We start from the raw sequence: 22,959 nt of genomic DNA, 5'->3' as shown, positions 1-22,959 counted from the left end.
GTGTGTGTAATTACATCAGTAATAAGGCCTGGATATGGTCCACCTGCCTCAAAGTGAACCCTCTATCCAGTCCAGCGCCGCTGACAACAAAGGAGACAGGCGCTCGCTGATTATGGCTTTGATGGTGCAGCTAGAAGCCTGTGTTTTATGGGGAGATATTTCTGGCTCTGGAATAATTTGCTGGAATTATTCAATCTGTCTCGAACAATGACATCTACTATCAGTGTATGATCACAGCACTCGTATGTCATATATCATATATCAGAGGTGGATAAATCCTAAACAAAACAAACACAATATGTTTTTACTTTGTGTACATGTGAGTGTATGATATACTGTATACAATTCATTACGGCCAGCCACTGTGATGGATTGGTGACCTGCATAGGCTCCCTTCCATCCAGTGCATACTGGTGTTTACTCACTATGACATTGAACATGAGCAAATAAAGCGAATGAATGAATCATTTCATCCAGTGTTAATATTGTATATCCGTCTCCTGTCGCTGTCGTCCATCTGGATGTAACCATTCAGGATCCTGCATCAGCCGGTGGCTCTTTAACGAGGCAGCACAGGACACATATACACAGATCTCCCTTGGGTTCGGGCTCCAGCTGGAGCAGACTTGCTAGGGCAACCTGTCCCTATTATTGTTTGTGACAGAATCAAGAAGGAAATGCAAGTATAAAAAGTGCGTGTGTTGTGCCTGCACGTCAGATTCTGCTGGCAGTGCCCCCAATGTAATTATGGGCATGGGTGGCCAGCTATGACAGCTCATCTGTTAGCCAGCCAGTAGGAGTCTGGGGCACCTGGTGAGCCCTGCACTAGAATGATGAGCCACAGATACACACAAATTAAAAATCACATGAAGTACTTTGTGAAACAAGAAATGTGAGTAAAGGATGCTTTCATATCGCGGCATGCTGCTCATTAACACTGCGGCACATGCATCTACCCCAGACTGACAGAGCTGGCCACTCCCACATCTTGTTTGTCTCCATGTCATGTCTCTTGCAAATGAGTTACAAAGGCATAGGTTGAACCCCTGGCATTATCATTTTAATTAGTCTCATTTTATCATATATTCAGAACTTAATTACAACTAAGAAGCATTGGTTTTGAATTGATTAGGCTAGATGAGCAAAGTGTTCTGCAGAGGATTTAAATGAAATAATTGAAATGAGATATTTAACCTGCATCATTAAATATTTCACAGTGCAGCATTAGTGTTGACAAATAATGTCTGCACCATAAATGAATGTCTTTATAGTGTAATATACCCTCATCACACTGCTGAAACTCAGGTCTTCATGGATGAAATAATTAATTGGAAATATTTTAAAATATCACTTTGATTTGTATTTAATTAAAGGAGTGCATATTCTCCCCTGACAATCATATTAATAAGCTGATGTACAATGTCTGAATAATGCAGTTTATGCATTTTAAAGGTCTTTTGTTGAGGAAACACACTGTTCACTGTCAAAAACTTTTGAGTCCACTGAACTCTTAGCTTTTCCCCAAGTTGGGAGGGTCTCCACCAAATACAGATCAAAGAGTGACAGGTCAAGCCAGCTACAGAGTCTCACATCTTATCGTGCAGAACACGTTTCTGTCAAGACGGCCATCCTTCCCATATGCAACCAGAGGACCCAATCATATTGTCCTCACCCTTTGGCAAAGGCCCTCCAATCAGGGATGAGTAATGACTAGGCAGGCTAGCATGCAGTGATCCCAGCTTTCTAATTAGTCTTCCATTAACTTTTTCAACCTTGGCGGCTGCGGGGTGCACACTAAACACACACACACACACACACACACACACACACACACACACACACACACACACACACACATATCTCACAGCCTCAGACCAAAATATTAGGCCTCCTCTCCAAAATCTAAAATCTAAAATAAAGTATTTAGTAACATCTTCTACTCTGCAGTGCTCATTTAAATCATGCTCACTTTCAGCCTAATTGGCCAGAAGAGTATGTTCTGTTTTGTTCATTTTTTCGTGTGTTACTAGTCTACTGTATATCTTCCATATTCAAATATAATTACATTCATACAGCATAATGCCATTTTGTGTATCATCTTTTCTCTCTGTTTGTATATGTAATCATGCAAAAATACATCAATATAAAGCTGGTGTGACACATAATGTTTTTGTGTCATCATGATAACTAACAGTGTTTTAGTTGAAAATGAACTAGTGTTCAGGAAAATGCTCTACAACTATGATTCTCTATATGTGTGCATATGCATACAGGAGATAAGCTGTCTCTCGTTGACATCGAAAGAACAAGGTATTTTAAGTACAGACTAGTGGAATTTACTTTTCCAAAGAAAAGTCACAGATCACCTTCTGTGTTGTATTTGATTTATTTTACAATGGTATGAAGCCTTGGCCAACAGTGTTTGTTTGGATACAGACAGAATGTCAATGTTCTACGCTGGCACTGGTTTCATTTGGCATCCTGGTCTGGCTGATATCTGTCAAAGACCATACGATGTCTTTCTGATCTGTGGAATAAAAGAAGTTGCCCAAGCCTTCTGCAGAATGTGGAAGTGCTGTAACAGAAACTAGACAAAGAGATTGACAGAGGAAGAGGGAGCCAGAGAGAAGAGTCTACATGACTTGGATACTAAGATTTTCTGTTTGGTTGCGTTTTAGCACAAGTTGTCAGTTAAATCAGAGAAATGTTTCTCCTTTGCTTTATCACATCAACACACAGCTTAGAAATGTAATCATCATCAGTGGTATCTGTGTATGTGTGTGTGAACGCTGTGTGTTTCAGTGGAAGGCATGAATTCATGATTCATCCTGTTTCACAGTGGGCAGTCAGTTTCAGAATGGAGCTCCATAAAAGAGTAATGGAAATTCCTGGGGAGCTGCTGTCCTGTGGCCTTCCAGCACCCAGTGGTATGCACCATCTTGGTGCATTATCACTTTTCACACAATCTGTTTGTCAGTGAGCCCATGACTTAAAAGGAGACTTAAAGCTTTCTTTCATTTACTGTCGGAGTTGAGGGGTTGAGAGAGTGAGTCTACATTTTATGAACAAAGCCCCCCCAGACATCTAGCTCAATGAAATGTTACCGTCCTGGATGCAGCTCCTAACATTTACTCCAAAGCATGGATCATAAACTATTAATAGATATATGTCTGTATGAGCACCAGAAGGGTGCCTCTTTGAATCGGATCCTTGTGTTGGGCAGGGTCAGTAATGGGGCTAAAGCTGGTGAGCTCTCTTTATTCCCCCATAACATCACTATCTTGCATGTAGTAGGATGGTGGGCAGATAGCTGCCATTATGGCTGTTGGGTAAAATTGCCATTATTCAGTCAAGCGATTATCTGCTGCTGTGGTGTGTAATGCATCTTTGTGACTGTGACTGATGTCTGCACATCTAAGACTCCACTGGAGAAGAGTGAAAGTGAAAGAGGTGACCTCCTTCTCTGCAGTCTTTCAACAGCTCAGAGTTCAACACATTATTACAGTATGGAAAGTGCATATTGCTAGTGTACAGTATGAACAAACAACAGTTTGTTATCTCTATGATTTGCTTGGTCACTGTTTGGTTTTGATCAAATCAGTGGCATGTTTACGCATCATTTACATGTTTGGAATATGTCTATATTACTAAAAGCACTAGAGACCATGATGCTGTCCAGCTTTATCATCCTCTTGTGCAGGATTCAGTTTAGTATGTAAGGGATATATTTTCCCAGAGGGTGAAAAACACAATGGTTGTCAGATATCAACTGAGCCAAAGAATAGAAGTCGAATAATTCAAATATGCTGGAAGTTAATTCATATTTCATAATTTGTCATTATAAACTCCTTGTTAAGTCTCAGTTCACTCAGAGTTTTATTTACTGTTGTTTGTGTTCATCAGACAGAAAGACCTTCTTCACAGTTGTGGCAGGCAGACTCCTAATTTGATTTAGCAGCTGTGCAGTTAACAATACATCGGTTTCTTTTCAACATCTCTGTCATCAACATATAACATATATTATAACATATATATGTTGTTTAATGTTTGTTTCCAAAGTTGTCACTGACATCAGTTACTGTCACACTCCTTCACAGCTATGAAGATGAGATGTAATCTAAGGACATAAAATGATAATTGCCCAGTGGTAGTTTCTGTATTGTTTGTATTTTGTGAACTTGAATCAAATCTTCTTTTTTTTCTATTGCTATTTGATTCCAAAAGCACTAAGATATATTAATTCCATCATAGCTGTTGTTTGTTATGCCACTGAAAAAGAAAATATGTCAATTTCTTGTTTTATATTGAAGGTTTTCAATTTCATAAATTGTCATTATGATAGTTGTTTGAGGTTTCAATATCAAATCGACTTATTCTGTGTTGTTTTTCTTTCAATATCTAATTCTGACTTTATTATCCTTAGTGCTAGGGTAAAATCATTTCTTTGCCATTTTCTCTTGTAATTTTCAATTTGGGCAAAAGTATTTTCCATTGCTCATCATTAATGTTGCAATTTCATGTCGTTGCACTTTGTGTGATACTGAGGCGTATTGCTCTGCTCTAACCAATGCAGCCATTCAATAATGCTTATTCTGATGTAACGTGCCGTAATATTCTCTAAAAGCTGTCTCAGAGGGTATCATTTGGGTGGTCCTGACTGGGAGGGTAACAAATTAGATTTTTAGATTTCTGAGTGGCTATGACTGTGTCCTGCTGATGCAGATTGCTACTGTCACATCAAAACATGTCCTGTAAGTTTTTCTGTCGTGTAGTTCACCAGAGAGACCTTTTTGCAATGAGCTTGTACAATAATTGCTTTTCCATCTTTCTTTTTTTTTTCTTTTACTTTGCAGATTACTCGGGTCATTTTCTGCGTCTTCCTGGAGACTGACTTTGCCATCTACAAGAAGAAAATGTCTGTCATTTTTCAAGGTATGTGTGTTTACTTCCAGATGACTCTGCTGCATAACACTAATGCTGTATCATTACACTTTCTCTGTTACCCTTTGCTGTTTTGAGTTGAACTAGCTAATGGATTAATGAATGATTAATATGCTGTGTTTCTCTGAGGCCTCCTTTCAAAGATCTTGTGTATTATGTGATGTCACCACCTACTTAATTGACCATCTGTATAGAGGCAGCGATGCAGCTTTGCCTCCTTGTGTATCCCAGGAAACATCTGCAGCAAGAGATATCTTGTTCCTAGAAGCAGTAGTATAAGGACCTGTCGGGCCCGGGTTACACCTACAAATGTAAACAAGATCAATGCACCTGCGCAACGATTTGGGAGATTAACAGTGAGAATTTATGCTGACAGTTGGTATAACAAGTGTCAGGTTCTCGACGGATTTGCTTTAATAGGATTGGAATAGTTAGACTTCTTGTCAGTGAACTAGCAAGCTGATCTTTTACATAATTTTTGATATTCTGATGAGACTTAAATGTCAGATTTGATTGACTGTAATAATGGTCCTCTGCAGAGAATGTCTTCTGCAAGAACTAAAAAATTCATGGATGCATAGCAACCACTGATCATCCTTGGTTACTGCTCCTCAATTCTGTATGCGAAATAAACAAACATCCATTATCTTCAACTCCCACTCTCCTTTCTGTCTGTCGCTTTCTCTCTCAATTCCCTCCCCCCTTTCATGTCATCATCTTTTTTCGGGGGCCAGGAGCAGTCACCAGCTCTGATGGGGGCTCCACGGAGGATTGAGTTGAATAGCCGGGGAGCTGAAAGAGGCTGGCTGGCTTCACCATCCTAGCATTACCTCCCATTTACCTCACTTTTCCCTCCCCACTCCCCAATGGAATACCAGCTCTCAGGCCTTCATCTCGCTGCTCCCAGATGGAGAATGTTTTGTTCCCCCTGCGCTCCTGTCATCTGTCCCGCTCCCCGCCCAGGCTCTTCCCTGAAAGATTACATTCTAGGGAGAGACCTTAATTATATTGCCTGCCCCCATGCACCCAGCACCCGTCTCATCATATTAGTGCTCTGAGATGAGAATCTGGAGCTGTTGTTCTCCAGTTATCACTCTCGCCATTTACAAGTGCTGTCAGTGGATAAATGCCCTACATCTCTCCGTGGCTGGGAACGGGGACGAAACAAAACAACAGGCTCTGCGTGTGTCACAAAGGGAAAGCAGAAAACTTTTGAGTTGCGTTATTAGAAGATAAGTCCTTAAAAACTATTGTTTACCAACATGCAATGAGTTGCTAATGAGGATGCCTGAGGTCAGTCTTTGATTAAATATGGGGTCGTTCCAGAAGGCTCCCACAGCACACACGGAGATGCTAGCCCAAGTGCTTTTCCTCATCACAGTGTCTCGCCTGTCACATGCCCTTTGACCTCTGGAGTCAGGGCCACCTTTATCACTGTTCTGTGTGTACGAGTGTGCTGTAGACGATATTAATCCCATTATAGACCAAGTGGCTAAATAAGTGTGATATTGCGTCTCAGGGTCGTTGTTTGGAGTGCGGCAGACACATTTCTTTACACAACGCCCACCTACACCAGCTCCAGTCTTTCACATCCTGTGCATGTTCAAAGCTTTTACCATACCGTATGAAAAAAAACACTATTTTATGCTGTTCCACGAGGAAGTATCTAAAGATAGCATAATTACTGGTGCTGTGATTGTAGACTAGATTCTCAGGCAAGTTAGGCGAGTGAATTCATATGTTTTACTCAGCCAGGCTACACCATGTAGATGAGTTTAACAGTAGTTGATACATGTGCTTTAAAGGAAGAAATGCTGATTTGTGTGATTGCACCATTAAGGGAATGCATAACCTTGTGGTGTGAAAAGACTTGTATTTAGCCTGCACAGAATGGTAAGAGTAAATCAGAAGCTGTGAATTAGCTCTGCAGGTGTGCTCCAGCGCGTTCAGAACATCTCATCAGGTAGATCTTGTGGCAACACTGAAAGCATCACACAGAGGCCTCAACCCATTCTATCTCCCGCAACATCCTCTCGCTTTCAATAACCCTCTGTCACCCCCCCCCCCCCCAGCGCCCCCCGTTCCTCACTCATTCTCACTTGTTCCCATGCCACCCATTACCTCATCCCTCCACTTTCTATCATTCTTCATCATTATATCAAGGAGGAGCTTCTCCATCACCTACTCTATCAGTAGGCTGCTATGGAGCTGTTGTGAATTGTGACCTTGATCTTTCTGTAATGTGTGTGTGTGTGTGTGTCTGGTCATGTTAAACTCGTAATCTTCCCTGTGACATCAGTTTCAAACATATTTAGAGCTGAGAATAGGCACAATAGATTCTTTATTGAAGTCTTACTATTCTCATTTTTCATTGTATAGCTGCTACCCTCATATTCAAGCAATCTGTCAAGTGACAATGACTGGAGAAGGAACATGTAAACAGGACATTTGCATACAGGAAATTGCTCTATCACAATGTGCATTCCCACAAGCTGTCACTATGAGAGAACCAAAGCATGGTTACATCCCTGCAGATGGAGGAAACTGAAAAATAGCTCGTGCAACCAGAATACTCTAATACCTGCATACAGGCACATCAACCATATAACACTTACACATAAAACAGGAAGTTGCATGGAATATTTAATATTAAAATATTGACATCACAACGAAACATTAGAGCAAGTGACTGCAGATTTGCAGACTCTGCAGGGGCTTCATGTAGAAATGTTGCATACGTCATCTTTCACACTCACTGACAAACAGGCCGTATTGCAAACAATAACACATCCGCGTGTATGCAATTACTGTAAATAAGTGCACATAAAAAGCATGCACAAAAGGATGCAATACACACGCTAATAACAATGACAGCTTTGACCTTATTAGACGACATAGTGAACGGCAGAATTAGAAGCGAATGGGTGTTTAGAAACCAAGCACATTTTTTTGGACCATAATGATGACTGGCTTATCAGCTGTTTAAGATTTCCTAGAGCCGTCCTCCTGGAACAGTCTGCTGAGTTGGGTCCAGCTTTGGAGAAGGACATGGTGAGGAGTCATGCTGACCACTCTGGGTTTCAGCGGGAAATCCACACCATGCCAGCTGTATGGGACGGGATCATCCATATGTCAGCCATGTATATAAGGTTCCCATGTAATGTGGTTGACCAGCCTAACATTTAAGTATGATTTGCAGCCAGAGCCAGTTTCCCTCATGTAATCGGAGCTATCAGCTGCACACACACTGCTACAAAGGCACCATCACAGGGACAAATTTGTCCATGTTAATAGAAAGCATTTTCATTCCATCAACGTGCAAATAATATGTGATGCACAAATGCGACTGACTAATATTGTGGCCAGGTGGCGTGGGTCAAGCCACAATTAAATTAAATTATCCAAACCAACAACATGGTTAGGAACAGGCCACAAGCCGGCAGGGTGCATGATGGGCGCAATTCATTTATAAGTTAAATTAATTCAAAATCAACGCCTCTGAAGCAGGAGCCTATACGCCCCCAAATATCATGCAGTCTTTAGTGCGTCGTTACTCCTCAGTGGTTTCAGCGAGACACATGTGTATACCATAGTGTATGGTATAATGTATACTATGGGAAATAAAGCAAATACTACTAAAACCTATTTTAGTCATTTCAATCAAGAGAAAGAAGAGAAAGAAGCAGCTGCCACACTATCCCACTCAAAATACCAGACAAAAGAGCGCTAAATAAAATAGTTTTACTCACCTCCACCTCACACTCACTGAAACTACTTTGTTTGGCTGACTTGCCGCTTGGGTTTGCCATTTTTCCTAATTCTGAAAGGAGGGGTGGCCCATGAGTATTTATATTAATTAGCATATTACATTTAGGGCAGAGAGCAGAGTGTGGTGCTTGTGAATGTGAGCTCAATTTCACATTGATTGGGGTGTAGAATCCTGCATGCGCACAGTTTCGTACATCTAAAAAAATTTTTTTTTCTTTACACTGCTTTCCAGCTTTGTGCTAGCACTACATTTCAGGATTAATTCTGTGCAAAGCTTTATACATTAGGCCCCGTAGGAGAAGCTGTTTAATGAGTGGTGACAGAGTTCTCACAAAGGTATTTTTATGTAGAGCCAGCTCGAGGAGCACTTCAGTTGTTTGGAGTCATATATTTTGTAAAGGAGGCCACTCAAACACACGTGCAAATAGACAAACAAGCTAAAACACACAGCAGCTATACATTAAGAGTTTTGCTTCTGTAGTACCATTCATCATTCATAATTTACCTCACCAACTGAGCTCATAACCAGTGATATAATGACCTATTCATTACTTTGAAAAGCCATACACTGTACATATCTCAAAGGTGCTATGACAGCCTTGCTATCTGGTTGAGAGAACCATCAGTGTTTGCATCTTTGAAGGAATACGCCCCCACAGAAACAGTAACCAGAAAATTTCACAAAGTTACCATGGTTGTACTTTTAGAAATATAAAGCAAGTGAAACCATTAATTGATTAACATATAGAGCTCAATCAATGCAATTAATTATATGACATGATTCTATTAAGTATTCAGATTGGTTCATAGATCATGATTGACCACATGCTTGCCTTGGCACATATTATTTGCAAGCATGGGAGCAGTCAGGCAGCTGTGGTTGTAGAGAGTAAAAGCATGTTGAAATTGATTCTGGGTACACTCCTCCACTAATATGATCCGGGTGGCTGCCCACAAGCTGGGCTCCATCTCTTCTTCTCCTCAATCAGCCACAGTGCTGACAATATTAACACAGCCCGCAGATCTACAGGCGCTGCTCCATTCTCTCCAACTGTTTCACTGACTTTCCAATTGACATTTATTTACATGCCTCTTAATACACTCCATACTCCCAACCCCCCAACCCACATACCTACCACCAAATGTCTAGTATAGAAGCATCCTCTCAACCTCCCCCTACTGCTCTAGAAGATGTAAAGCTGTGGTATGCACAAGCTTCTATCACACACATGTAATTTGTTGACAGAGGATATGAATGGCTACAGGAACCCTGTGAGGGGTGAAAATGAAGTCTGTGTTGGTTATCCCTTGGGGCAGGGAAATGAGGAGACCATGGTGTGTTAGTGTTGTGATTGCCAGAAAGCAAACTGGCTCAGAGTCTCTCTGTCAGCTTCAGCAGGCATGCGGATCAGCTTTAGCCGGTCATATGTAAAGATGTTCACGTTTGTGCATAAATCACAGATGTGTAGAAAATGTGCAAATACATATCCTGACTACCTGCTTATCAACATGTACAGCACTGGCCAGGCATAGGTCCTTTTTGATAAGTTAAAGGTTTAGGACTTAAGGCTGTAATGCAATTCAGTTCAAAACTTCAAATCTAACAATGTCCACTCCACCCCTCACATAATAGCAAGCTATTCCAACATGTAAGTGAAAAATGTACCCTAAAGGGTTAGGGTTTCACTTTCTTGTCAAGACACATCGGTACTTTAAGTTTTACCGGCATCTCTAAAGCTCACTAATAAACACATTATATCATATGTTTATTTCATACAAAACCTTAAACTCAAGTTATAGTTTTACATGGGTTTGTGAGCTGGACAATTTTATTAGTCAGGTGGAAAGGCTCTGGGTCATATAACCTGTTAATTAATGTTGTTTAAATCAGTGCTGGTAGCTGTTTTTTACCTTTGGACACTGTTACCAGTCTTTATGCTAAGCTACACACACATATCCCGGCAATAGTTTATTATTTCACGCATAGATATGAGAGTGGTATCGATCCTCTCATTTACCCCTCAGACAGACAGCAAATGAGAATTCCCAGTATGTCAAACTATGATAGCTGATAGTTTCTTATCTGTTTTGTATAATAAATCATGAGAGAATCTTTTGTGTGAATTTAACCCTGGTGTTGTCTTTACCCCGAGGAAGAAAGAAGGAAAGAAAGAAAGGTGTCATATATTGTTAGTATTGACCACATCACATACATTTGAATGCATTCTTGTGCAGTGGTATAAATGTTATAGGACATGGCAGTAGCTTAGACACCCCATGTTTCCACCCATGTTTCCATTCTTGTGCCATTGTTATACAGTATCAGTGGGCCTTTCCTTTGTTTCCCCAAGCAGGGTTAGATTAATGCACTGTACCCTTTTATTCAGTGTTATACAAAAGAAAAGCCTGTCGCTGGATCCACAGGGAGCTCTGATGGTTACAATTCTACAGAACAGATGACAACAGCTTTTCATCAAGCTAACGCTTGCTTTTGCTTGTTAACCACAGTGCAATCATTGCTCAGACTCATGCACAGCCATATACACATATATATCATACATGTGCCCACACACATACAGAGTATTCCATTCATACAGTATGAACTATGCGCGTTAAAGCACACACGTACTGTACATATAGTGGCATGACTCAAAGCATTTTAAGGCATGCTGAGCTGTGCAAGGTCTGAGTGTGTATCAGTGTGTTTGTGTGATGGGAGTCAGGAGCTGCGAGCAGGCACCCACAGTTTCTCCCTCCCCATCTTTCACTCTGCAGCTCCTCCTGAAGCAGCATCCAAAGCCTCGTTCTCATCTCACACTGTGCAACTCAACTCATACACCCAGAAACACCTCTAGTTCACTCTTACAATAGACGTATAGAGAAAAGGAGAGAAAATCAAAGGGTTTGTTTTTTTTTTTGTTTTTTTTGTTGGTCCACCCCAGCCTTCAGTCCTTGTAATTTGAGGAAATGGGAGGTTTTGTGTCATTTATGCCGAGCATACCAGTATAGATTTAATTGAAAGAGAATGTCTCATGAAACACACACTCCCACATACACAGTCATTTGGCATAATAACTCTCTAGATCCAAGGCCGTCTGCTGGGGGAATTGAGGGAGGCTGTGAAGGTTGTTGGTATGATTTTGGAGCATGGCAGCTGGTGTGATGAGGAGGGAGGAGGTGAAAAAGTTTGAACAGCCGGCTTTTGGACATGTGAATGGACTAGGGTTTTTTTTTTTTTTTCGTCCTAAAACAAAACTCATATTTCAATCACATTCTGAGGAAACACTGCAGGTTCTGCCTTCACTGTTGACTGGTTCAAGCAGACAGAGTACACAGCAGCAAGGAATACTGTGCTCTAACATTATAATCAAGGAGACAAGTTGTGATGACTCATTGTATCATACATTATAAAATAGCATGGTTTGACACGCTGTCTTTTCCCCCCTCTGCCAGACAATGACATGGAGGTTACAGAGGACCAGCTGAAGGGAGGTGAGTGACAGAATATTTCATGGTTGCCTTTTCACCTTAACACCTCCATTAAAGCTCACAGAGGCTGAGTGAGTGGCGTAGCTTCAGCTCGTGACAGTGATTTGCTAGGTTTTATGCAGCCGATGAAACTGAATGTTTAGTCATTTGGTGACAAGTTGAATCCTGGGTCTGACACATCACAGTTAAAAATACTTCATGTGAGTACATTACATTACAAGAGATTATATCCACAGCTAATTCCCAACACCATTCTCTCCATCCGGCTTACGGGCACAATGCCTTCAGCCACCTAAAGTGAGTGACAAAGAAACAGCAGAGCAACGTCCCTGTGCAGCATGCGCCAGACGATGACACAAACACAACTGTCACCGCATAATGCTTTTATCACCGCACCATCTTGGCACACGGCCTGAAACTCCCAGATACTGCTTATCGGGATAAACTATTGACATTTGTCTGTGCACTGATGTCCTGAATAAGCAATAACACGGACAGAAAACCTCATGGAAGTGTGTGTATTGTTTGAATAGCAGGAACAATAGATCCAATAGAGAGGCAGCAGTTGCTTTTTTTCTCCTCAGTCAACAAAAAATGTCATTTTTATGAAATGTTTGATAAAATGTACGGCCTCTAGCAGTTTTCTCTAAGGTACAGTAGGTCTTGGAAAGCACTTGATGGCAAGTTTTCTTTCCGAGTACAAAGGGATTCAGACCAGGGGCTTTCCAGGGTCAAACTGCTGCGTCCCTCGAAGACGTCACAGTACACGTGCAACCAACTAAGCAGAGAACAATGTTAGTTTTACTGTCTGTCGAAGAAGTGTTCAGATTACCATAGATGTAGAACCCAGGGTACTATCAAAATGTTTTTCCTCCCAAAGTCACCCCCATGATTTGCCAATTACACGCATCTGTGTTTCCAATGAGATTCTATTTTAGGTGAACATAAAAGGGCTGTTTTATAAGTGCACAGTAAAATGTGATATTCCAGAGTGAAACAATGTGCACGTAATGGCTAAATCATAAAGGCTTGGCTAGGAGGAACAGCATTTGTGTGTTTGCCCTATTGTTAGCGCCTGAGCGACTATGTTGTTTTCTGTCATGTTCCTCACCAGCTATTTTACACTGCATACAGTATAATAACATAGCACCAGACCGTATCAAGCCAACCGAAATAACCCTGATAATTCCTAGCTCTGTTGTGTCATCATGCCAGCCCTGCCCTGGTCCAGTTTGGCCTTGTTTGATGGGCCTCTGCGCCAGTGCCAAGAACTGGCCTTTTATTCTGCTCCATCAGCCAGAGTTTGAATCAGTACAGCCTGGAGCCTATTCAAAGGTTCAAACGCCTACCATTCTCACATGGAATAGTGCTTTTGTCCCAGACTGAGCTCTGGAGTTGGTCTCAAAGCCTCGCATTCTTCCCTTTTCTCTCACAGGAGTCATTTTTTTTCTCAGGCAGGTATAAAACCAAACAACGCAAGAGCCATGGAGTTCTCCCACAGGCTTTTGTAGTGTGGTCAGTTGAGACAGAACGGCCAAGTTAGAATAAGAACTGCTACCATGGGTTTGGCATGCCAAAAGCCCTCTTGACTCACACCATCTCCCTGCTAACAGTTCAAACTGACAACACGGAACGCCCTTTGCATCCTAAATGGTGTAAATGACCATTTATTTTTGTCTGTTTATAGACAACACACCTCCATCTACGAAATCCACAACCAAGGAGGAAAGTGAAGATAACAACAGAGGTATGCCTTCATTAGTGCGTGTGTGTGTGTGTGTGTGTGTTTTCTAATGTTATTAATGAGGATTGCTTGTTTACAACATGTCGAACACCGTTACTGGCAGAGGGAACATTGTATATTGATATGTGTGTACAGAAATATTTGTTTTGGGTATATGAAGTAATGGAGTGTGTTCTTGGTCAGTAATCTCTTGCTCTCTGGTGCCAAGTTCCTCTTTGGGGAAATGAATACAAGATGAAGCTTGGTCTTTTTTAAAAGAATGTTTTCTTAGAGGCAAACTTGTTTAAGAAGCCATTATCTGGCTATTCTGCAGTTTCAGCCCCTTTGGATGTGTAATATTGAAACAATTATAGGCTTCTCCGATACGATGGACCAAAGATAATTAGATTCTTACACTGGAGGGTGTTAGTAGGCAATTAAAATCGTACACCATCCATTTGTCTTCAAGCCTTAAGGTTGCAGGGAATTTTTGAAGATAGCAGTCACGGTTGTTTTCTTTAGGGAAACGGCTCCTCTCGCTGATTGAGAGAGGCTGGACTAGATAGCACAGTCACTTCAAGGACGTCAATACATACTGTGTTGTTAAACAAAGCACAATAAGTCATTTCTTCCCGCCTATTCAACATACCTTTCCATAATCCACAGCAGTAATTCAATATGATTCACAAATTCAATCACCAGCATTAGGAGGGCATAAGTATTTTGTAATAATCTTTATAAATCCTAATTTATCAGGCCCGGCAGCTTAATAGTAACTAATCCATTCACAAAAGGCCTTGGCACAGCTTTCTAGCATGGGAACACTCAGTCCTTGAGACAACCTCTCTCACAGGAGGAGAATGAAATCATTTTGTACTGCCTGCACTGTAAAGGTTAGGACTGGTTCGATATAGCACATAGGACGGATTAATCATAGACAACACTCAGATGTCAAGATAGCAAAGTCTAGAGGAAACGCGAACTGCAAAACCACACTGTCAGCTACTGTACGTGAGACAGACATTATAAGACGCTCGAGAGTCTCATACCACATCTGTAAAGCTGTGTAAGATCCCGTTTCAACAAAAACACGCCATATTTCACCATCGTGTCTGAAGAGCCAGCAAAGCAGGTCATCTATTTGTGATAGTCAATATGTGGAGCACTTTTTAGAATAAATTACACTGCAGTGGAGTTGGTGGAGTGTGTCTGTCAATGTGCCTCAGTGTGATCCATCACATCCATCACACTCCTCAGGGGATTCACTCTCCCCAGTCCATGGGTCAGGCATGAGGGGCTTTTAGCCACAGCACTGATAAAGAGAGAGCATTAAGCCTTTCTCTACTGTTGTTCCACGATAAATACACTGGTTACAGTGGACTGGAGGTAATTATAGGGCTACTCTGTCCCACACACAACAATTGCTAGTGAAAAGCACAAAATTAACACAAACACCCTACTGGATAAAAGAGCACATAACCTGTGGTACAACTAAGCATTCAAGCAACACAGCAACCTCTCTGTCTTCTCTTGAACATCAGACAACATCAAAACACATTCATCAGCATCTTTGTGTGACTGTGTTAAATTTATTTTAACTAATTCGATTTTTTAAATGTCATTTCAGTTTTTTTTTTTTTTAGTTTTATCATTTTTTCTTGTCATCTTTTCTATGCACTTAGTGTCTCATTCATGTCTAAGAAATGTTCCTCATTCACAAAACATTCCTGTCAATGTTAAATTGCTGTAAAATCAAAGTTAAAATTTGAAAACAAATGTAGCTGGTGAACAGGGGAGTATTTCAGATTTGAAAAACAGCATATCCACTCTTCTTCAAAAGAGGAAGAAAAAACACAATCAACTACAAATAACCCCGAAGTGTATTTGTAAAACAGGGTCATAGATTAACGCTGTGTGTGTGTGTGTGTGTGTGTGTGTGTGTGTGCGTGTGTGTGTGTGTGTGTGTGTGTGAGATGAGCTGAGCTGTGTGTGGTGCTGTGATGTAATCCACATGAAACAGAAGCACAGCATGCAGATGCTGTGAGCCATAGAAAGAAAAAGAGACAGAGAGGGAGGGGTGAGACATGGAGGTGAATGCTGGCATAAAGGTCCAGGTTGGAGTGTGGCCTCTTTAGAGCACACCTGAGTTGGCAAGCAGCCCCACAGTGTCTATTATTTGATATCAGATTGGTATTAGTGAGATTAGTGGATGTCACAGGGCACAGTAAAATGTGAACATTGAGCCAGGAATCAATGCCTGGCTGGGTCGGTTTGCCTGGCATGCTTGAGCTTTTTCTGGGAAAGACCTGAAGAAGAGAGGGGGAGATGGTGAGAGATGGCACAAAGTGGCGATGGACTTTCAGAGTAATAACCCTATGTGTGGACAGACAGTGAGCTTCTCCATGGGATGCCATCCTTTACACCTTGGCACGCCGTCAAGCATCGCTCACAAACACACTTGCACTGTTGCCAACACACATTTTACATGCAAAAGGTCTTTGAATGGTAGCTGTTGGTCATCTCTGAGCCCTTTTTTCTTTACACGTGTCTCATGAATTTTTCAAATTCCCCCTTTTTTTTTTTTCATTTCTTTTTTGTCCTTTGCTCCACTTGGCTTTAATGGAAGGAATAAGAGAGGCAGGGCTGGGGGAAGAGATAGCATAACTAGACTGTGTGGGTGTGTGAGTAAGTGAGAGTGTGTGTGCAAGTTAACTTGTTCACATTTCTATTCAGCCCTGAATATGAAATACTGCTTTTACTTCCTACAAAATAGAAATAGAAAATATTATCTGAAGCTGATGTTTACTCGACGGTCATGCAAGTAGGACACACAGGGAAGGTTGAATATCAGCATCTAAATTGTTAAAGACTTTGTGATACTGTACCTCTGGATCTGATGTTTATATAAATAAATCATTCATGTGTGTGTGAGACTAAGATTTTATTCAACACACTACAGTACTGTCATTCATTCAACTCCAGGGCAGGTTAATACCTGAAATGTCCTGTTTTCTCGCCATATTTCTGAAAGTGGAATTCATGGGAGATTTGACACCAACAGTGCTGAGGTGTGGACTTTGGCTGGAGCCCCTCTGTGTGAAGTATGTCAGACTCTGATTCATGGTGAAGACAGTTTAGTACAGTGAGTATCAGGTAGAGTAAAGCTGTGACAATGCTGCCACCTGCTGTTTGGAGCACCTGAGTGAGCGGGCCGGTGGAGAGGCTGGTTGGGTTTTTACTTCATGGAGAGACAATGTTCTAATTGAACTTAACTTGAAGCCATTATAAATCACATCTGCCCTACATAGAATCTTTTGTTGTCTGCTTTGTGCGTGTATCAGTGTGTTTACCCACAATCTGTCCCTTATAGCATCCTTTATCACAAATTGAATACTGTTCCATTCAATAAGCCAAATACGAATGATCAAATAACAGGGAGGAAATTACATTCAGCCTTTTGTCGTATCTGATATATTGTTGTTTGGGATCACTTTAGACAGATTCAACAGCCACGCATAATTTTTAAACGCGGAAGAAAGGTTTAGGGTGACCTCATGGCCAGCGAAGCATTCATCTTAACTTGTTTTTCCCAATGAAGTATTCTTTTCAGCCCCATGTCTGTGGCTCCATCTCAAAATGCCAGTCATGATTAATAGAAAGGATTGCCATCTACTGTGTGTCACCAGCATTCTCTGTGATGGACAGAGGCACTTGAGACAAACATGCAGCACTGGTAGAACTGGCCTTTTTCCCATTTAATAGAGGCTGGCATTTTTATTGTTCTGAGTGCAGGGCAAAATTGCATAGATATGAAAAAATGGTTTCTCTCTGCAGCTTGTTAAAAAAGCAATTATGGAAGCTGCACAATAGCCATTGTAGAGCATGTTCTCTTATTGGTGTCATGGCTTTCATTTACTCAATTTGTCCCAAATGTCATCGTTTTTGTGTGTGCGTGTGTGTGTGTGTGCGTGTGCACGTGTGCGTGCATAAGAATTTCTGAGAGCGACAATAATGTTGAATAGGGTGGGGGTAACAGATATGATGCATGGATTGAAGTTGTTTTATGTCACTTCTAAAATCTGTCTTTTGTGCATAATTTAGATAAATTTTGCTATAGTGTTGTACAGTAGGTGGGTAGTTGAAGTTGGGCAGATGCTGTCCTGACTCTAAATTTGATGTTATGTCTGTATGTTTCATAGTATCATAGTGATACTACCTAGATATACTATACTACTACAGTATATATACATAATACTATTATAGTATCATACTGACACATTTTGCATTTGTCCCAAAAATTTGGTTTATGACCAAATAGCCCATCAGCTTCAGCTGAACTTTTTGTTCAATGCAAGTTAGCAAGATTAGCATGTTAACACTGTGAATTACAAGGGTGATCATGTTAAAACATAATAATACCTTTTAGCATAATGCTACCTTTTAACTGTGTGTATGTTAGGATGCCAATGTTAGCATTTAACTCGAAGCACCGTTAAACCTAATTACAGCCTGACAGAGCTGCTAGCATGACTATAGACTGCCTCTATAAGTATCCCCTGCTACACATCTGTTCAATGTAACAAGAATATACTGTAACAATAATCAGTTTGTAATCCTTAAGAAACTGAAGCTTAAAGCTGATTATGTCAATGGCTAACAAAGCTAACAAATTAGCTGTTGCATTTTAAATAAAATAAGGGTTTGTCCAAATGTTATTAGTTAGAGCAGCAGTTTGTTTCCTTACCCATAACATGGACAGAAAAGCTTCCCTGACTGATAACTGAATGAAAACTCCTCTATATAAAAGCACATTTTGAAAGTGAGGCTACCGAAACAGGAGGACGTTGCTGTTTTAAAATGTGATGCCAGCTCTCACAAGATGAATCTTTTGTCTAGAGTTGAACAGTTTGTGATCATTAGTATGACTGGTAGCTTTGTTTTTCAGAATTAATGACTGGCGTTATCCCCATGCATGCTTGTGTTTGGTTGATGATTCCTTTCCCTCCCTTTTTCAGGTAAAGAGGAAACAGGTGATGAAGAAGAGGGTGACAATGGTAATGTAGCTCTACGGACCATTAACACATGTTCTGAGCCTCTCGGCGCTACCAGTGCTTCTTGATGTCATTTGTCATCAAAAATTGAATTTTCTATTCGCTCCAGTTCAGTCTTTCCATCCTGTATGCCACTACTCTAACTAAAGAAAAGTACTCTTATCACAGAGGCTTGGAACAAAGAAATCCCTCAATTATGTATGGCTTTAGAAGTGACATTCTTTTCCCCTTCTTTTCTGTCACTTAATTTATGCATGTCTTTGTGGTTCCATTGCTCTCATACTGCAGTACAAAGACAAAGCTACACAAAGAGATAGAATGAAAAGGCTGTTTGAGGTGATATCAAAAGCCAAGTCAATTCAACTGCAGGCTCTAGCAATGAACTCAAATGTTTTCCACTCTTTTGAATTCTTCTGTTTTTCTAGATGCTTGGGGAAAAGAAGAAGACGTGGAGATGGCAAGTCAAAACCCAGGTACAGTTACAAGTCAAGGCTCCAGCATGGATGGGGGGGTGTGATTTTGGGTTAGTGTTAGTGTGTAGTTTGTCACTACTCTACACATCGCTCGCTACCGAGAGGGAAGGGGCGCAGATTGATCTGACTCTTATCTGTAGATGAGATGGGAATAGTAGGAGCTGAGCGACGTGCAGCTCATTGCTCTGGTTTTCACTTGAGCTCAGAGTTTGATTAAAGATCTACCCCGATCAGTGTTGTTAGCAGTAAAGGAATAACTAGTATAAAAAAACTCTAAATGCATCAGTATAACAGATCCCAAGACTCTGATGTGTTTTATTGTGCTGACAGAGAGAGCCTTAAGTGAACTGTGTGTGTTGCAAAGGGGCAACCATTAACTTGGAGCTAGAACCATTTTTCTTTTTCCGAATATCCTCTATGCTGCTGGTATATAATTAAGATTCTGAATTTGCATACTGGCAGTGTGCAGTGCCTCGCCTCTCCTCTCCTCTGTTTTTGTTTTATTCAAATCCCATCCCATTGACAAAGATTTGACAGATAGAGCCTCTCTGAACATGAATTTTGTAGATATTCTATGAGAGAGTTATAGCAAATGCAGCCCTGGGATGCAATCCAAGACCTGAGATATGTAATTACTTTCTCATGAGACACAAACATAGAGGTATCACCTAGGAGGAGCAAAGATATACAGTTTAAAAACAACACCTGCAGGCTAATTCTGCCAAAAATGCAACAGTTGCATTGTGTGTGTGTGTGTGTGTGTGTGTGTGTGTGTGTGTGTGTGTGTGTGTGTGTGTGTGTGTGTGTGTGTGTGTGTGTGTGTGTGTGTTGCAGGTGAAAACAGATCAATATGTTGTTCAATTATGTGGTCTTGGTTACTTTGTAAAATATAACCTTATAACCTAACATGCACACACCTTTATTAGCATGTTTATTTACAGATTACTCTGTTCCTTCACATTCTGCTTTGTGCTATTCCTTTTATGTTCAATTTGTTTCTTTAACTACTAATACCTAGAATATACAGCTATTATAGCAAAAGAACTAGAATTTGTCTTCAGACTTTAGAGACCACACCCTAGCAAATACAGGTTATTTGGCAATAACCAAATGACACCTTTATAACACCAATCATTACAAGTAATATACATTTAAACTTGCATTTACTGCCTAAGTCAAGCACTTGTTCTTCAGAAAATGTTGTGTCTGAGCGTTTTTCCTTCTGTTTTGACAACATCAATGCCTTTCAAAGTGGAAACAAAGCACTTGTTGGTGTGAAAATGTTTCTGAGAGATTTCTGTCAGCAGTAATAAAGTACAGAATTGTTTTTCTGCCACGTGTTACAGGATTTAATGCGAAGGTTTGAACTCCCTATGCCTGAATGCTTCGGAACTTTTTTATATTTCAATGTTTGTGTGCCTACAGAAGAGAATTTAGGAGACGAGGAGCCAGGTCAAGAGAAGGCTGCAGAGGACCAAGAGAACCAAGAGAAACAGGAAGACATGGACATCAATAATGACAGAGCTGAAGATAAAGACATCGACAATGATGAAAATAAGGAGGAAGACAAAGGTATTTACATAAGAGTACATGTGTTTGTTGTTATCCTTACATCCAAATGTGTGAGGTACACAAGTTTTCAGTCACAGATATTAATCTTTAATTGAAAAGGATTCAGGTGATTCTCTGATGATTTCTCATTGTATGTGGCAAAATATTCACTGGGCACAGAGGCAGACAGATATGAGCAAGACAGTTTAATTCATGAAACCCGGATGGTTGATTTAATGACAGAATAACAAAATGAAAACATAGATGTTTGCGTTTTTTTGGGGTTACCAGCCAGTCTTAAATTACATGGTTGGGAGATGGAACACTATAAATGCACAATAAGGGTTTTCCGTGCTGGAGTGTTTTTTATTTCTTCCTGTCAGTGTTTTGAATCTATGCAAATTTATCTCTCAGCACAGAATAAGCAGAACAGCATTGAGGAGGAATTGGGACTGAGATTGCTTGCCGTATTACAGATTGGACATACAATGTTATCACTGGAGCCTCACAGTCCACAGCACGTACACACATTGAGGCAACCATACTCACGCATAAACACATTAACAACGCTGATCTAACCGAAGACAGCAGGTCAGCCTTCTTTTTTGCAGACAGGTGGGTGCGATCACCTGTCTGCAAAGACACTGATGTCATGTCAATTTGTAGTGTAACAAGCATCACAGCTTCGCTTTCCTTTTTCCAGCAGAGGAAGAGCAACCTGCTACGAAGAAAGAAGACGACGACGACGACGACAAAGCAGCCAAGTCCACTGCGGAGATGGAAGGCAAGATCTGATTTGCTTGGATTTGATTTGATTTGATATGATTTGATTTGACCTGATTGAGAGTCTGACTGACTGGTTTTCAATCGTGATGCTCTTCGTCCAGTTTAGTGTATTTGTATACTTGTGTATTGAATTAGTGTGGTCAGCGTTGTTTTTGTTGGCTGCTGTCTGCCAAACTAGATTTCCTCTGGAATCAGTTGCTGGCTCAGTCCATAGGATCTACTTTATCACATATGCATCACTTTGAACAGGCAGTCCTCAGGCATGGCAGGGAGCCTCCAGTGGCCTAACATGCTGGAGGCCATGATGGAGGTGTTGATAGCAGCCACAGTTCATTCTAAAATTAACATTTTTGACATACGTGCCCAGTGAGAAATTTTCATGGGACTGAAAGGGACACCTTCTGTGAACGTGTTATCCACTTCTCCTTAATACATCCATGCTCATACCTTTTAACCCAAATATGCCAGTGTAGCTGTGTAGCTATTTCCCCCCAATCAAACTGTTGTTTTTACTCATGAATGCATCAGAGTTGCACCTGAACTAGCTTAATATAGTGAGTGGCTAGAGTTAGTAGAAGCTGTTTGTGCTTCAAAACAGCTTTGTAAATAATAAGGCTGATATTCTATGTTTTTTTATTGTCAACAAATGCCTTGAAAAGCATTATCTTCATATTCCAAAGCCTAACATATCATACTCCTCTGTGCTGTCGACATCCACTGTTATCCAAAGCTTTAACACATCAGTGAGCCAAACCATTGCACTCTGTGACATGTTCCGTCATGAATGAACGTGGGCACCGTAGTTTATTTTGCATCAATCCCATATACACCTTCCTGCTGCTGTAAATACTCACTGTTGCACCAAATGTGTGATAATCTGCATCTGAAAATAGTCCCCAACAAATTCACTTTTTCTTGTATGAGTAATATTTGTTGAAGACTGAAGTGCCCAGCTGTTTAAGGGAATTACTAAGACTGTATATTTGTGACCCGTTTTTAAAACGTTTTCAGTAGGAACACACTGGCCAGAGGCTCGGTGGTGCAGACAGGGTAGGGAAGTTTGATGTGCTTACACATTTTTGTTCACAATAAGAAAAATATTGTATTATTCGGACTAAAGAAAACACAATATTTAAAGGAAAAATACCCTTTAAAACAGACATTAAATTTTTTTGTG

The 22,959-nt window shown here is 40.7% G+C and overlaps 1 protein-coding gene across 2 annotated transcripts in view; it reads left to right on the top strand.

Moving 5' to 3' along the window:
• The window catches only part of macrod2 (MACRO domain containing 2), a 401,391-nt gene that overhangs the window by 360,490 nt on the left and 17,942 nt on the right, over positions 1-22,959 (top strand). For both annotated transcript variants that reach the window (XM_022743689.1, XM_022743688.1), the window contains exons 9-15: positions 4,854-4,932; positions 12,163-12,201; positions 13,886-13,945; positions 18,937-18,975; positions 19,398-19,445; positions 20,871-21,017; positions 21,700-21,780. In XM_022743689.1, coding sequence (XP_022599410.1) covers positions 4,854-4,932; positions 12,163-12,201; positions 13,886-13,945; positions 18,937-18,975; positions 19,398-19,445; positions 20,871-21,017; positions 21,700-21,780 — 493 coding nt within the window. The remainder of the gene's footprint in view (positions 1-4,853; positions 4,933-12,162; positions 12,202-13,885; positions 13,946-18,936; positions 18,976-19,397; positions 19,446-20,870; positions 21,018-21,699; positions 21,781-22,959) is intronic.

Source organism: Seriola dumerili, unplaced genomic scaffold, assembly GCF_002260705.1.
Source record: "Seriola dumerili isolate Sdu_G_001 unplaced genomic scaffold, Sdu_1.0 BDQW01000073.1, whole genome shotgun sequence".
Taxonomy (NCBI): Eukaryota; Metazoa; Chordata; class Actinopteri; order Carangiformes; family Carangidae; genus Seriola; species Seriola dumerili.
The sequence above is the reverse complement of the archived record's forward strand: the minus strand, read 5'-3'. Positions and strand labels throughout refer to the sequence as shown.